This window comes from Octodon degus, unplaced genomic scaffold, assembly GCF_000260255.1.
Source record: "Octodon degus isolate 3935 unplaced genomic scaffold, OctDeg1.0 scaffold00032, whole genome shotgun sequence".
Taxonomy (NCBI): Eukaryota; Metazoa; Chordata; class Mammalia; order Rodentia; family Octodontidae; genus Octodon; species Octodon degus.
In genome coordinates this window covers 11,632,498-11,649,382 of record NW_004524608.1, presented here as the reverse complement: position 1 = coordinate 11,649,382, position 16,885 = coordinate 11,632,498, and the positions used below count along the sequence as shown (strand labels likewise).

The 16,885-nt window shown below is 34.9% G+C and overlaps 1 protein-coding gene across 1 annotated transcript in view; it reads left to right on the top strand.

The window, feature by feature from the left end:
• Psmd14 (proteasome 26S subunit, non-ATPase 14) overlaps nucleotides 1-16,885 on the top strand; it is a 99,303-nt gene that overhangs the window by 56,996 nt on the left and 25,422 nt on the right. The window contains exon 7 of the mRNA XM_004629884.2: nucleotides 13,655-13,762. Coding sequence (XP_004629941.1) covers nucleotides 13,655-13,762 — 108 coding nt within the window. The remainder of the gene's footprint in view (nucleotides 1-13,654; nucleotides 13,763-16,885) is intronic.

Below are 16,885 nucleotides of genomic sequence, written 5' to 3'. Positions count from 1 at the left end.
ATGTACAGCTACTTTCTCTTAGTTTAATGAGAAGAAAGATTTGTACTAGTAGTGTTTACAGAAGATATCATGTCTACATCTTGTATTCTGAATAATGAAGACAACAGTATGCAATGTATTAATTATTGTAACTGTCCTACTAACCTGTTTTGAAACTGTCTCATTGCTATTTCTTTTTTGTTAAAGTTAATTAAAAAATAAATAATGAAAAAGAATTAAGAACTAGCTTATTTTAAAGTTATTCTTTTTTTTTTCAGTACCAGGGATTGAACTCAGGACCCTGTGCTTCCAGGCAAGCACTTATTCCACTGAGCTATCTCCCCGGCCCTAAAACTAGCTTATTTCTAAAAACAATGTAAATATTTCTGGAAATTTGCTAGAGAATAAATATGTATTAGTTCGTATCTTGCTTATATTTAGGAAAGTTATAGTGATGGCTAGAAAAGAAATACAGACTCCCCTTGTATTTTGAACACTATCACTAATTTAGAAATACTCTACTGATTCAGCTCATTTTCATTGAGTACTCAGCCTTTTTCAAAGTTGTTACCCTTGGGTGTGTTGGTAAAGAGGAAAATAGGTAAATTATATTGAAACTGTCAATGAAATGATTAATGTATTATGGCTACTACTTTGTGCTTTAGTCTTCTGTACGTTCTCTCCCCCACAATAGTTGGGGAACAGCTTCATATCTTAGAATTTATATAATGTCTGACAAATGTATCTTTTTTTTATTTTTTATTTTTTTTATTTATTTTTTTTTTTTTGCGGAACTGGGGATTGAACTCAGACCCTTGCACTTGCCAGGCAAGCGCTTATTCTACTGAGCCATCTCCCCGGTCCCTGTATCTTTTTTTTAATGTATTTTTTAGGACAGGGTCTACAGGATCTACAGGGTCTCACTATGTAGATTGGACTTGTAGTGATCCTCCCATTTTCAGCCTCCCAAGTGCTAGGATTATAGGTGTATGCGCCCAGTCACAATCGCTGTCTCATCGCGCCCTGGGGGCAGGGCCTGTGGGGTAGGCCAGGGATCAAACCCCAAATGCTGTGCTCTGCCTAAGCAGGGGCTTTAGTCTACTGAGCTATCTGGCCGGCCCTTGACAAAATGTACCTTCCTGAGTAAATCAAGAAGTGAATGTGTCTGAGGATTACTAACTTTTTAAGCAAGTGAAGTAAATTTTATGTTTTTGGGCTTTTTTAGTGTATTTGTTACAGGGTCTCACTGCACAGCTCATACTTGGTGTCCAAGTCTTGATGGCTACCACACCTGGTCTCGGTGGCCGGCTTGGCATTTGGTGTTGGGGATCAAACTCCGGACCCTGAGCTTGCCTAAGCAGGCACTTAGTCACTGAGCTGTCTCACTGGCCCTTTCAAATTTTGTGAGTTTCAGTAAGTAATTTTTATACATTAGCAGTTGTAGTCATTTTCTAAGTGACTAAACATGCAAACTACACAGTAAAGTCAGTGAGTTGATTTGCTCATGGGTATCTGTCCTAATGAATTCAAGTCTAATGCATCATTTGCCACCTCACAGTAGCCAAAGACATTTACATACTCATTTTCCATAAGAACCTTTTGAAAGATTAGTATCCTGTAAAGAACAGTTAGGGGCATTTGGTAGTCCTAACCTCATACTGATATATACATACCCTATTCTTCGTCTGATTTTCCAGATTCAAAAGAGAAGTAAAATTTTTATTTCCATCCTAATATAACATTACCCTGCCAACTTTTAGAGCAAGTTTAGTATATCTTTGTTTGCTTCTTTTAGAATTTCAAGTTTTATAGCACTATTCAATCTTGTAGAATACCTGTGAAAATACAGGTTCTAATGTACCTACACTAATTCTGATTTTTTTAAAAAGGCATGGCACTTAGTGATAGTTAGACATTTTTAGGTAGGACATAAAAACAATTTTAAGTTTCAAACTTTAAGAGAATAAATCTTACATAGCTCTGAGTAGAGTTCTTTTTATCCAAAGCTTTTATATAAATAATATCTTTGAAATAATTTATTTTCATTTGGTATTTGCTGTATATTTTGAATGTTATAAATGTGCTTGAAATTAGTTTGAATATAGCTGTTTCAGTAAAAATACAAGAAAACATTGGAATAATGTGACATTACCTGTAAGAATATTATTTATTGATTTTTTTTTTTTTTTTGCTTATTAAATGCTTTTATTTTTGTTGTTGTTGTTTTTTGGGGGTTTTTTTTGGCAGGGGATTGAACTCTGACCCTTGTGCTTGCCAGGGAAGAGCTTATTCTACTGAGCCATCTCCCCGGCCCTTACATGCTTTTATTTTTAATATTATCCCTGGTCATACATTCAACACACTTACTGGTCATTACTGTATGACAGGCATACATTGAAGGTACAGAAAAAGCATCTGCTCTCTATCTGTAATGCCTGAGGCCTTTTCACAGATAAGATAGACAGACAGATGGAAGACAGAATTTTTTTAAAGATCATATTCTAAATTCCGTGCATTGGTCATTGTTAATTGTGAGGTTTTTCTTACACCTGGAAATGAGTTTTAAGATGTTTAATGTGTTACCATTATAATGTCCCAAAGAAGGTAGAATTGATTTTGATAGCAAATCTTCAAAGTTCCTCAGCAGTTTTTCTTAGGCTCCTAACAAAGTGATAAATAAATGCTCATTGCCACTTTTTACATTTCAAGTAGCTTTACTTTATTTGATCTTTATTCCAAATTAAATACGTCAGGGGGCTGGGGAGATGGTTCAGTGGTCTAAAGCACCTACTTAGAACAAGCTTAGTCAAAGCACAGGGACCATGGTTCGATCCCCCAGCACCACATGCCAGCCAGCCCCGTGCCCTGGTGGGCTGAGCTGGCCACACACACACACACATACACACACACACACACACACACACACGCACAAATAAATAAATAAATAAAAATTTAAAAAAAAAAAAAAATTAAATACGTCAGTGCTTTTTTTTTTTTTTTTTTTTTTTTTTTCTCGGAACCAGGGATTGAACTCTGGCCCTTGAGCTTGCCAGGAAAGCGCTTATTCTACTGAGCCATCTCCTCGGCGCCACATTAGTGCTTTTTGATGCTTGAGATTTTCATTACTATGATATGGTGTGCTTCATGAATTCAAGGATGAGTTCTTCATGAATTCAGAACTGAGCAATGATACAGAAATAAGAATATATACTATCAAAATTAGTCATTAGATTGTAAATGCATAATTTGTGTTTTTCCTTTTCTGAAAATTTTAAAGAAAAATAAGTACGAAAGGTAAAACTTTATATAAAGTAAAAACCATAAGTCTTTTCTTACAGTTTTCCACTGCAGGAGATATGTATTTTGTACCATGTATTCTCTGCTGAATATTCAGTTATAGATGGAATGGATAGTTAGTGTTGAATGGGACATAAACCTTCCTATTTGGAAACTTTTCTTGCTCTTGTGTTAGGCTAGCTATTACACCAGGTAATGTGATGAGTGCTGTAAGTTTGGCATGCCATATAGATACAAAATCATAGTTGTCCCTTGCTGGTATGCTATTTCATTTATTTTACACAAGTTGTGTAGACCACAGTTTTCTCATGCATAAATTGATAGTTATTAATAACAGTAACATTGATTATTGAATGAATCAGGCTACACAATATTCATGGTTTTAATTAGTAAGCAAAATTAAAATATATAATATTATATAGAAAATCTATCTCTACGTAGTTTTCCTACCAAGTGCCTTTGCCTATTGAGAGATCATAGTTTGGAGGACAAATTTGCATTTTTCGTTGAAGGTAATATTACGGCAGAAGCAGTGTAAGTTCCATATTCCCCTCATCTACTTGCCCACTACCATGCTACCATGTTTGAGCCCTAGTCTATAGTCTCTATGCCTTTTGATTCTTTATGTAGAACTATGAACAGGCATACTGCTGTGTTGCCTTAGGTTCTATACTATAAAGGAATCTAAAATCACTTGTTGAGCCGGGGAAACAGCTCAGTAGAATTAAGCACTTGCCTGGTAAGCGCAAGGGCCTGAGTTCAATCCCCAATTCCACCAAAAAATAAATAAAATAAAATCACTCGTTTATTCTTTGTAGGCTGACTGAAGCATCCATCTGACAGAATTGGCTATGAGTTGGCATCATACTAGTGATCCATAGGTGGTAGCCTCCTAAAGATCATTAGACCCCCCCCCCAAGGAGTTCTCTTATAAGTTCACTGTCACATGAGTCTAGAAATACCTTACAGGAGTTTCAAAATTCTAGTAATATTAAGTCATTTGTTAAAAGGTAACATTCATTATAACTACATTTTTTTTTTTAAATTTTAGTTAGGAATCTGAGGAGATACATGCCTTAAAATGTACCTCTTTGGGGGCCGGCAAGATAGCTCAGTGGTCTAAAGCACTGACTTAGGCAAGCTTAGGCAAAGCACAGGGACCATGGTTCAATCCCCGGCACCACATGCTGTGCCAGCCCCACCCTCAGGGTGGGCTGAGCTGGCCACAAAAAAAAAAAAAAAAAATGTATCTCCTTGATCTCTTACTGATTTTTTTCATATCCCAGGTATTTATTTTTGGGTGCCAAACTTACTTGATTTTTAGGGTAATTTTTACAGATTTTTTCACAACACTGTTTACTATAGAGGTGTGCTGTTTTATTTATGTATTTTTATTTTTTTTTATTTTTAAAAATTTTTATTAGTTCATATTGGTAGTACATAATGATTACATTTATTATGCAGAATCACTACATGCACATAATACATCTTAATTCCTTTAGCTTTCATCCCCTATTGCTTCCCTCCTGGCCTGCTCCTTCCAACTCTTAGACCCCTTTTCACTTGCAAAAGTTCTACTTCCATCATTTTCCTCTCAGTTCTTTTTTCCCTCATCTTCTTGCCTTCCCCTTCCTCCTCCATCCATCTTGTTCCCTCATCTGGTTGGAAAAGACCCCCCCCCATTTCCTATTTATATTCTATCCTGCTCTTTATTCTAAGGGTTCTTTCAATGTGAGTTCTTTCATGCTTTCAGAGGTCTCTGGAGTAAGCATAGGTCTTAGCACATTGTTTACATTCATGGGGTTTCCATACAATGGGAGTTCTTTCATTTATTTGAAACAACAGAAAAAGTGAATTCTGTTCCATATTGTTTGCATTCATAGGGTTTTTCTAGTATGAGTTCTTTCGTGCACATGGAGGGCATTGCAAAAAGCAAAGGCCTTACCACACTGCTTACATACATAGGGTTTCTCTCCAGTGTGAATTCTTATGTGCATTTGGAGGTAACTGGGAGAAGTGAAGGTCTTACCACATTGTTTGCATTCATATGGTTTCTGCCCAGTGTGATTTCTTTCATGCCTTTGGCAGTTACCAGAAGAAGAAAAGGTCTTACCACAGTGTTTACATTCATAGGGTTTTTCTCCAGTGTGAGTCCTCAAATGCCTATGAAGGGCACTGGAAAAACCAAAAGGCTTATCACAGTGTTTACATTTATATAGTTTCTCTCCAGTATGTGTACTTTGATGCTCTCGACAGTCATGTGAAGTCCTGAAAGCCTTCCCACAATCATTACACTTGTAAGGTCGATCTCCAGTGTGAACTCTCATATGTAATTGAAGCTTCCGAACATAAACAGAGGAATACCCACATTGCTGGCATTTGTAGACTTTCTCTCCAGTATGAATTGTTTTATGTAATTGAAAGTTACTGAAATGTTTGAAGTCCTTACCACATACTGTGCATTTATAAGGCTTTTCAGATTTGTGATTATTTTCATTATGTCCCAAATGTGCAGAAATACTGAAGGATTTACCACGTTGATTATATTCATCAGGTTGTTCTCCAGTATGACTTCTCTCATGCTGTTTAAATGCTGAGTAGTACAAAAAAGTTATGCCACAGTGTTTACACTTGTGTTTCTCTCCACTGTGCATGTTCATGTGTATTTTAAATGTTATGTGATAAAGGATTTTTCCCATTCTTTACATTGATAAGGTTTTTGTGCAGAATGTAGATTCAAGTGTCTCTGAAAGCTTTCACAAGTAAAGAAGGCTTTGTCACATCCTTTACATTCATAGCATTTCTCTTTATGACTTCTTCTATGTGTCTGAAAGGAATTGAGAAATCTGAAGGCTTTGCCACACTGTTTACATTCATAGTTCATTTCTTCAGTATGGTGCTGTTCATGTTTTGAAGCCACTGCTGATAACCAAATGCTTTACCACACACCTTACATTTATATGGCTTCTCTCCATATTCCCTATTCTCATGTGGCTTATGCCTAATATGAGCCCTGGGCTGCCCACTAAGGAATGTCGGATGCACGAGGACTTTTCCACACAAGCTGCCTTTACATGGTGTTACACAGACACAGGTTTTCTTCGTGTGATTGAGATTTGGAACTGGAATGACGTTTTCTTCACACTGATGATCTGTATTCTCATAAAGTTTCTCCACCATATGACTTGTGTAAACATAAGAATTATATAATTCTTTATGCCCATTCTTAAAATATATTATAGGGCCGGGGAGATGGTTCAGTGGAATAAGCACTTCTCTGGCAAGTGCAAGGGCCTGAGTTCAATCCCTGGTTCTTGAGTTTTTCTCTTGCTTTGGGTCTTCATTTTCAGGGCTCTGGTCATTCAATTTTTTCCCCACAGCAGTCAGGTTCCTGATGGTTTCCCTCATCACATCTCTGTAGAGTCTCTTCTGTGAAGGATCCAGCAGAGCCCACTCGTCAAAGGTGAACTTCACAGCCACATCCTTAAAGGCCACTGAGTGCATTCCCGGCTTCGCTGGTGTCCCGGAAGCCTCGGCCAGGCTCCCACGACCACAAGTCACAGCTCCGCAGGATAAAGAAGCCCAAGTCTGTGCTGTTTTATTAACTGTGTCATTTTGAGTACTGCAATGATCAGACACCAAGTGTGCAAAAGACTTATCTTAGGGAAATATGCACAGTGGATGAAGAGGAGAGCTTTGGACAGCTTGTAAATTTGACCCTGTGAAAGGAAAAAAAGGAAGGTAGGGCTGGGTAAAGAAAGCTTCAAACTGCGGTGTAGTTATGGGAAAGTTTCAGCTGGGCTGGTGAGGCATCTTTGAGCAAACTGCTCTTCAGCGGAATCCCTTTTTTGGCAGGAAAGGCCAAGTTCTAGGACCACTGTTGTGCTTAATCTTCGGGAGCAGCCCAAGGAAAGAGTGACCTGATGGGTTATGCCCAGTGAAAAAAAGATATAGCAGCTAAAGATTTTTTTAATTTTTATTTTTGGCAGAACCAGGAATTGAATTCAGGCCCTTGTGCTTGCCAGGGAAGTGCTTATTCCACTGAGCCATCTCCCCGCACCCCCAGCTGAAAATTTTGTCTACTGTTCTTTACACAGAAAGTTTTTTGTGCAGTAGATCTGAATTGGATGGCTCTATGACCAACTAATAACAATTAAAAAACTATAGTGGTAGGATATGTGTGTTTAATCTTATCACCAGTTCTGGGAGGTATTATACATGAACAGAGATTGAAAGGGTAAATAACTTATCTTGATTATTAAGCTAGGAAATGATAGATCCAGAATTGTAAATTAGAAAAGATTCTTTTTTTTTTTTTAAGGACAGTTTGTACAGGATGTACAGGGTCTCTCTGTGTAGATCAGACTCGTAGTGATCCTTTTGTTTACAGCCTCCCAAGTGCTGGGATTACAGGCGTGCATTGCCATGCCTAGTCTTAATTGCTGTCTCAGCGTGCCCCGGGGGTGGAGCCAGCACAGCAAGGCTAAGCATTGAACATCTGGCCCCTGTGTCTTTCTAAACAGGCGCTTTAATCCACTGAGCTATTTGGCCGGCCCAAAGTCTCTCTCTTTTTTTTGCGGTATGGGAGATTGAACTCAGGACCCTGCGCTTGCCAGGCAGACACTTATTCTACTAAGCTATTTCTCTGGCCCAAGAAAAGATTCTAACTCTTCATTGTCTGAAGCACCTGAAACTCTACACCATGTTGACTGCGTGCAAATACTGTATGAAATCCTCTTAAACTTATTTTGCTACTTACATAAATTTTCAGTGTTTCATGAATCTAAAAATACATTATTGTTACTAGTTTTTAAGAGTTTTTTGTTTTCATTAAGAAATATATGTTTAAAAACTTGTGGTTTTATTCTTTAAATTTTGACGCATATCTTCACTTGCCAAAAAGTACATAATGCTAACTCCACCCCACTCCCCCTTTCTTCCAATATATTGAAGTTGTACTTTAGATCTCTAGCTATAGTAAGCAATTCTCTGAGGATGAAGAAAGAAAATGTACATACACATAAGAATTTCTTTTCTAGAGCTAAAATTGATGTTTTATAAATAATTTTCATGTTGCAAACTTGAGACTTAGAAATCACAGCAATTCAGTGATATGCATTTGGCATGAGTCAGTTTTAGTTCTTAGTGCTTTCCATTGGAAATGGCATAAAAAGTAAGATATCTCTGAATTTTTCATGCTGTGGGCTTACAAGAAACGCAAGATGTTTTTCTCTTATAGATGTGTGGCAGTGCATGGCAGCGGAAGTAACTAAATGGTCACAAACCACAGCAGTACTTCCCGGGTCGCATGCACTCTTAATTTTTAAAGAATCTCAAAACAACTTAAGCAGTTGATAAAAAGTCATTTCTAGGTGATAAAGGGTATTTGATATGGGATATTGTTTTACTGTTCACAGTTCTCATTTTTGTAGTGAATTAAAAGGAAATTTATTTTATGAACTGGTAAGTTTATATGTTCTTAAATATTTAACCTACCTGCTACCTTAATATATTTTACTTTCTTAAAAATATTTTTAAATTGATTTTTTAGGCCTTAAATTTTTTCCTTCAAACTTTTTTTCTTTCTTTAGTGATGTGATATATATATATATATATGGCTATAGAAGATTCAGATTGTTTAGGGTTTTTTTAAAGTTCAAGAAAGCGGATATTATACACTTAAAACATTAATCCTATTTATGTTTAACATTCCCTACAATCGTTGACTTTAATGTAAGTGCAGTTAGATGCTACTAGGAGAGACAGGGATTACAATAACCATATTCACAAGTATGTATGACTTTGTCTTTAAAACACCTTTATATTAAACTAATTTGAAAATATTGCTTTAAAATGTCTTCCTTTGAGAGTAAGCATTCGGAAATATAGATCGTCACTTTACAAATTTAACCTAGATTTTCATTGACCTAGCATGTGATAGGAAAATGTAAATTTAAAAATAAATAGTATATTGGATGAACTGTACTATACTCATAGAAGCCAGAAAATTTTTATTAATCTGAAGTTGAAAGTAGTTATAGTTTTAAGTCCTAAAACAGATTAATCATTAAAATGAAATATTAGGTCCTTGGCCCTTGGACATGCTTCAGATAAACATGGAATTCAGTATTGTTTTTAAAACTATTTTGCTTTTATAAGCTAAGACAGATGTACAAAATAGATGCAGTTTTTATTTTGTATTGGCAGCTTCCAAATATTTAGTATCTATTTCCAAGAGTTGCAATTAGTAAAGCAACCATGGTACTGAAATCTGCACATCCCACAAGCTAATTATATTTGCAAGGTCAGAGTGAATACATATTTTCAGAAAAATAAAGGGTTATATAAATATGTGTCTTCTACTTGGCTGTTATATCACAGTTTGTTGATCTGGAGTATAATGTGTACAATTCACAAATTTGTCTGATAACAGAAAGTGGTGTGTGATTGTGTTTATTTTACTAACCAGTATATTCACAGCAATCACTTCCAAATATCTCTCCAGTAAAGATGTGTTAATTACAAAACAGACAAGGTCTTCTATTATATTAAAGCTACTAACAAGAAGACAGCAGGAATCACACATGTAAATAGCATCATCAACCCCTATTTTAGTCCTCTGTTTTGATCTGTGAGTTGCGCATAGACCAAAGGTGCTATTAAAGACTGAGTGTATGAAATAGGCAGCATTATATGAACAAAATTTATTCAACAAGAAAACAGACCTTTAACATGAATTTAACAAGCTTGAGAAATTATAAACTATCATATGCTGCAGATTCATGCAGTGATAATAAACAAAAAAGGAAAGTAAGAGGTTTCCCTAAGCTAGCCAAACTGCTAATGGTTTTGTTATAAGCTGTCTACTGTTGCAGTGACCTCTGAAAAGTCTCAAGGCACTTGTACCAGAAAAAATTAAATGGTCAGACTGGTGAGTAGAGATTTAGTGTGGTGTGCAGGACTTCTGCATGCAAAGGAATTTCAGAAGTATAGCATCACATTCCAGAAATTATTCTTTATACTTTGGCTTAGAGGCTTTATTGTTACATATTAAGGAAGTAATTGGTGTGTGTGTGTGTGTGTGTGTGTGTGTGTATGTTTTGTTTAGTTACTGCATACTAAACTGGTTTAATATATATGCACTTCAAAAATTACTTACTGAACTGCTTAAAAAATACAGAAAGCTTCAAAATGTGTGTTAGTCCTTCTGATCACCCCTCCACCCAGTACTGTAATTAATCCTGAAGAGTTTTTTGGTTACTATAGTGTATCTACCATTTCTTTTCTGAACCATGCAGTGACCACTTTGCTGTCACTCTGTTGCATCATGCTGTAAATACACAAACATGGAGAAACGCCTGCAGCTTGTACAAACCTCCAAGTGCTCACTAGGGCTTTTTCTTGAAACTTACTGTGGCATAATTAACACCTTCTTTACCCACTGCTCATTAGTACACTGGACATTAATGAGTCTATTTTGATAGGTTGTTCTAAAGGAGAAACCTACTTATTCTCACAGCAGAAAAAGCAATTATAAAATTGTAGAGAAATTAAAACAGGCTATATTGCCATATTTATATTTTTATTGCATGCTAAATCTAATTTCGGTCTTCAGGTTGCTGAACATGTTAGTTTTCTTAAGACAGTTGCTATAGTGATAGCACCAAATTCCTTTAATCTTAGTGAAATCATTTCTATTGGCTATTGTATCCATACTCAGCAGTTGTCAATCAAAATATCATTTCAGGGGCCGGGGAGATGGCTCAGTGGAATAAGTGCTTCCCTGGCAAGCGCAAGGGCCTGAGTTCAATCCCCGGTTCCAAAAAAAAAAAAAAATCATTTCACACAATATTTTATTAAAACATATTAAATTCTTAATTTTTTTATTAATTTCTTAATAGAATTTTTTTATTTTACCAAAGCATACCTGCTTAACTAGTGTTTTCATTTCTTTTTTGTGAAGTTTCACACTTGCTTATATTCCAGAGAAATAGGACAGAGACTTTTCATGTAGATAGTGGTCTACTGTTTTAGTTGGAAAGGATTTAGTATTAAAAAAAAAAGTTGAGGGGCCGGGGAGATGGCTCAGTAGGATAAGCGCTTCACTGGCAAACGCAAGGATCTGAGTTCAATTCCTGGTTCCGCAAAAAAAGAAAAGAAAAGAAAAGTTGAGCAGATATGCACTTTCATTGTGCTATATAATACAATTTCCATAGTTCTGTGGATTTTCTTCTACAGTTGATTTTATTGAAATCTTTTTTTTTAAATTGATATTTATTTATTTATTTATTTATTTATTTTTGTGTGTGTGGTCAGCTCAGCCTAACAGGGGGTGGGGCTGGCTGGCATGTGGTGCTGGGGGATTGAACCGCAGTCCCTGTGCTTTGCTTAGCTTAGCTTGTTCTAAGTAGGTGCTTTAGACCACTGAGCCATCTCACCAGCCCCTATTGTAATCTTAAAATGGAATCAATCATAGAATAATTAGCTCAGATGATACTTTGTTCTTGAAATTTTACCATTAATATTTAGGATGGCATTTCTCAGTTATAGCTTTGTATAAGTTATCTCTCTTTCAGAATGGTTGTTTTCCCCTCCTTAGTTTACAGTTTTAATTCCATATTATTTTATATGCTTTTTAGTACAAAATTTTACTTCTGTGATTTATTTTAAACTATCTGGCTATGTACATCTGAGACTAGAATGTTACTAGTACTTTATTAAGAAAAGATACTTAAAGTATAAATACAAAAATATGAGGCCACTTTTGCTGTCTTTAAATATGAAAATTAAATCTGGATTAAGATTATTTTGTAGGGGGCTGGTGAGATGGCTCAGTGGTCTAAAGCACCTACTTAGAACAAGCTAAGCTAAGCAAAACACAGGGACCGTGGTTCAATCCCCCAGCACCACATGCCAGCCAGCCCCACCCCCTGGTGGGCTGAGCTGGCCACACACACACACACACACACACACACACACACACACACAAATAAGTAAATAAATAAACAAATAAAATAAAAATTAAAAAAAAAAGATTATTTTGTAGAAAGAATTTTCACAAACTAATTCTTATTCTGAGTATGCTTGTTTTTATTCTGAAGTAAGATGAATCTTTGAGAAAATTTGATCTGTTGGAAATAAAAGCAAATTCAAAGCTGCCTTTTTAGGCCAGTTGGAATTGATAGATACTTTAGATTAATTTGTTTGTCATAGTATTTTCTTACAAGTTTATATCTCTGTGTATGTAATCTTTGGACTCTACATAACGGCATTGTTAGAAAGGATTAGTTTTTAAAGTCTTATTCTTAGACTACATGTAGAAAGTCCTTAACCTGAAAAATAAATATTTTCACTCAGTTTTCAAAAAGAAAACATATCTAGCTGACAGCTTTTTAAAAATACTGACAACTCTTAGCAGTTCAACACTTAAAGGTGAATCATCTTGCTTTAAGATTGTTTTATGTAACAAATGTATTGAGTTACGTTCCCTTAAAGAGTTGATCTGTCTAAAATTCACATGGTTTTACCTAAAATTGTATAATGTTTAAAAATATTTACAAAAATCCCTTAAATCCATAATAATGAATGCAAGTGTGATAGCAATAAGCTAGTATGAGATTCTTGTTAATCTCTTGGTATGTGAGAGCTAACAGATAAATACATCATGTAAGAATTATAAGACTATCCAGACAAAGAAAATATCTTTTGTTATTTCTTTGCAGTGAACTTTTAGCCATATCATTGTATAGTGTTTCCCAGTTTAAAAGCATGGATGACCTTGGCTTTCTTATACTGTGCCTTTTGTACTTGACTGTGGCTTGGATGTTTAAGGCCATCAGACAAGATATAAAGTCTTTCATAGTCACAAGAAGTAAAAGGTATCTGACTAGAAGAGAATACGTTGGGAAGTGCCTTGTTGGGCTGTAATTTTGTTGTCATTTCAAGTACAGTGGTGGTATAATTGATGTGACAGGGCTGGGTTTTAAATGTAGTCCCTTAGCTTGTGCTCACTTTCAGTTTTACTTTCTCTGTCATTCATTTTGATTACATAAAATTTAGGTTATAAATGTGCACACCAATGAGGGCTGTTGGTGTAAATTTTTGTAATGAAATATTTCAATAATAAAGATGCAAAGTTAACATTTTTCTTTTACTGCTTCATGAAAATTGCAATAATTGGTGTCACCTTACATTATAAGATAGAGGGTGGTATGCTGATGACACAATCAGCAGGAGGTTCTTTTTATTAATATTATAATTAAATGATTTTCTGGAAATGGGCCAGAAACAGATGCAAGTTGATCATGCCTTGTCCACTGTTGCCTGGCATCATCATTTGCTTTTAAAGAAGAATTGACTTGACACCTTGTTTTTACAGGTTGTTATTGATGCCTTCAGATTGATCAATGCTAATATGATGGTCTTAGGACATGAACCAAGACAAACAACTTCAAATCTGGGTCACTTAAATAAGCCATCTATCCAGGTAATAGCTGTATTTGATAATGTGTTAAAACTTCTGCATTTTAAAAACTTTCCATAAATAGTCATCTTAAGATCTAATTCTTATTTTAATTTGCTTTCAGCTATTTTTTGTTTTTTAAAATCATGGAATTATATTAAAAGTTAGATTTGGTCATATGTGAGTCTATTTATAGTAGAATATTTATGGTTTTCCATTATATTTTGAAGGTACCCTTTTGGGATATAGTAGGACCTTTATATTCAGGGTATTTTCTGTATGTTTAGTGTTAGAAAAAGGATCAGCAGGCATTTAATTTGGAGAAAAATATCATCATTGATTAATCAGTTCATAGCCACTTCTCATAACAGAAAAGAATGAGAAAACTAATAGTTTTATAAAATCCCTATAAAGTGTTTGAATATTTAAAATTGTCTACCATTATATTTCTTTAAGGTAAATCACATAAAATGTACCTATACATTACTTTTGATGAGAATTTATATTTTGTTTTATCTGAAGATATCAACTAACATTATTGGAATTGCTGGTATTCAGACCCTTACTATCCTCTTGAGTGATGAATGTTTTCTTTGTGTCATTCACATGCCTCATTGTTTAAATACAAACTTATATCATCTGCAAAAATTATTTCAAATGTGTTTTTAAATGTACACAGCCTGTGTCTGTGTGTTTAATTGCTTCTCTAAAGATTAATTAAAATGACAAAAATAACATGTTTGGTTAAATAGGAGATGTAAAACAAGGACATTATCGTGGTTATTGCTGTTCCCCTCTGAAACCTGGTTCTGCCACAAGGTTGTCTTTGGGGAATTGTGGCTTTTAACTATGGTTAAGCTTTGGTTACACTTTGATAACTTTGCACTTTTTAAAGTTTAATTTTGTAGCAGTCACTTCTGTGAAATCTTCATCAAAGGAAAATATTTTGTTTCAAAGAACTGAGGTGTGTTGCTTTTGAAAGAAAAATTTTGCAAATCGGAAAATTGCAAACTGAGTCTGACGTACACTGCCAATGATTTTGATTAGGGACAGACAAGCCCATACTTGTATGTTTCAAGAGAATATATTATTGGACCTGTTTAGCCTGTGATAATGACCATGCTTTTAAACCCCCATAGCATCATACTACTTCATTATTTTTTGCAAAAGGCTAAGTAGTATCTCACAATCCAAAATGATTATGATCACTCCGTGGTATATTGCTGCCAGAAGTTTTTACTAATTGCAAGTCAACAGCCACCTGTTACAGAGTACATTTTTAAATTAAGACTCTGCTTTTTAACCTTAAAAGTTGAGTATAAGTGATAAATTATTTCTTTCAACACAAGGTTACATTATAGTTTTTAATTCTACTTTATAGTCTATAATTTGTGGTAGATCTAATGAAGAAGACCTAAGTTAAGGAACCTATGTATGTAACTGCTACAGCATCATTATTTTTCCTTTCATTTTTAGTTTGTTTTGCCTTCTAATTAGGATCTGCAAATATATTTATTTCACAGTTTATATAGCGCCCATCAGAATGACATCTATCTGGGCTCTTTACAGTTTTAAGACAATTTTAATACTACAACATACAAATAGAATTAAGCCAAAAAGTGATGGAACAAAACCACACCTTAAAACATTTTATTTTTGTAAAACAAGCTTTGTGAGGAAAGCAACATAAAGAACCTAAAGTTGGTAAGATCCATAAGAGGATTTTAACATGTTAACCAGATATTAACTTTTGAATTCAAAGTCTTTCAGAAAAAGCATGTTTTTTTGGAAGAGAAAGTTACCTGGTGTGAAAAGGGAAACTGCTTCTAAACGAACTTAAGTAGAAGGGATAGCAGTATGATAGCAGCCATTGGTACATATTCTAATGTTCCTAAATGATTTGTCACTGATCGCTTGAGGTAGGGGAATATTACGATTACCTATGAACTAATAATTTGAGGAAGGCTCAAAATTATTAATTACAAGAAATATAAAATTGACATACAAGTTCTTTACTTTGTAAGTATATATTTTTTTAAGTTATGCCCATATATTATCACCAAGATCTGATTATCTTTGGGGTATAAAGTTTGATTGTTTTTCTCTGTTTCTTGTAAAACATAGGACTTCTAAAAATATTACTTTTGAAGGTTATAGTAGTACATGCCAGTAATCCTAGCAAGGGAAGAAGATTGCAAGTTAGAGGCTGGCCTACACTGCATAGTGACTCCAGGGTCACTTGGGTTACACAGCAAGTCCAAAGCTTGCCTTGACTACACTTAGGACCATTCCTTACCTACTAAAATATTAGTTTTAAAACACTAATGACAATGTTGAAGTAGCTAATGAACTTTGTATGTTCTACAGAAGAGAAGCCTGATAATTAGGTATTATTATTATAGAAAGAAATAAGGGTAATAATACCTAGTGCTATAGGCTTCTGTATTAATGTATGAAATTTTATATTACTTTGTACTTGGAACAGTTGACTGCTATTACTAAATGTTTACAATTGCAAAGTTAACAAGTATTTATTTTGGAACTAAATTTATAAAACTGTTTCGTTAAAAACTGCTCATTGACATTTCAGATCCTTAAGGGTCACAATACATTTGCAGACTGAAATGGATCAAACTCTTTGCTAGGCTCCCTATGGAGACTTAAGTGTAGTCCTTGGTGCTGTTGCATTTTGTAGTAGAGTTAAGCTACTAGGAAAATGGTAGTTTTGATAATTATTTAACACAGTTGTCATATATTTGTACCAGAACTTTTGTTGTCAGTTTACAGATGAAGCAAGGCAGTTAAAGTCCAGAAAATTGAGTTGTGCATGTTATTCAGTGAAATTGGTACTTGTAACTAGGTCTCATCCTTTTATATTATAGTTAGAAATTTAATCAATTTTGGCATAGATGACATAGGTATACAGTTAAAATTTTAAAAAGACAAAAAGGGGCCGGGGAGATGGCTCAGTGGAATAAGTGTTTCCCTGGCACACACAAGGGCCTGAGTTCAATCCTTGGTTCCACGAAAAAAAAAAAAAGAAAGAAAAAGAAAAAAAGATGGGGCTGGGGAGATAGCTCAGTAGAATACGCGCTTGCCTGACAAGCACAGGGTCCTGAGTTCAATCCCTGGTACTGCAAAAAAAAA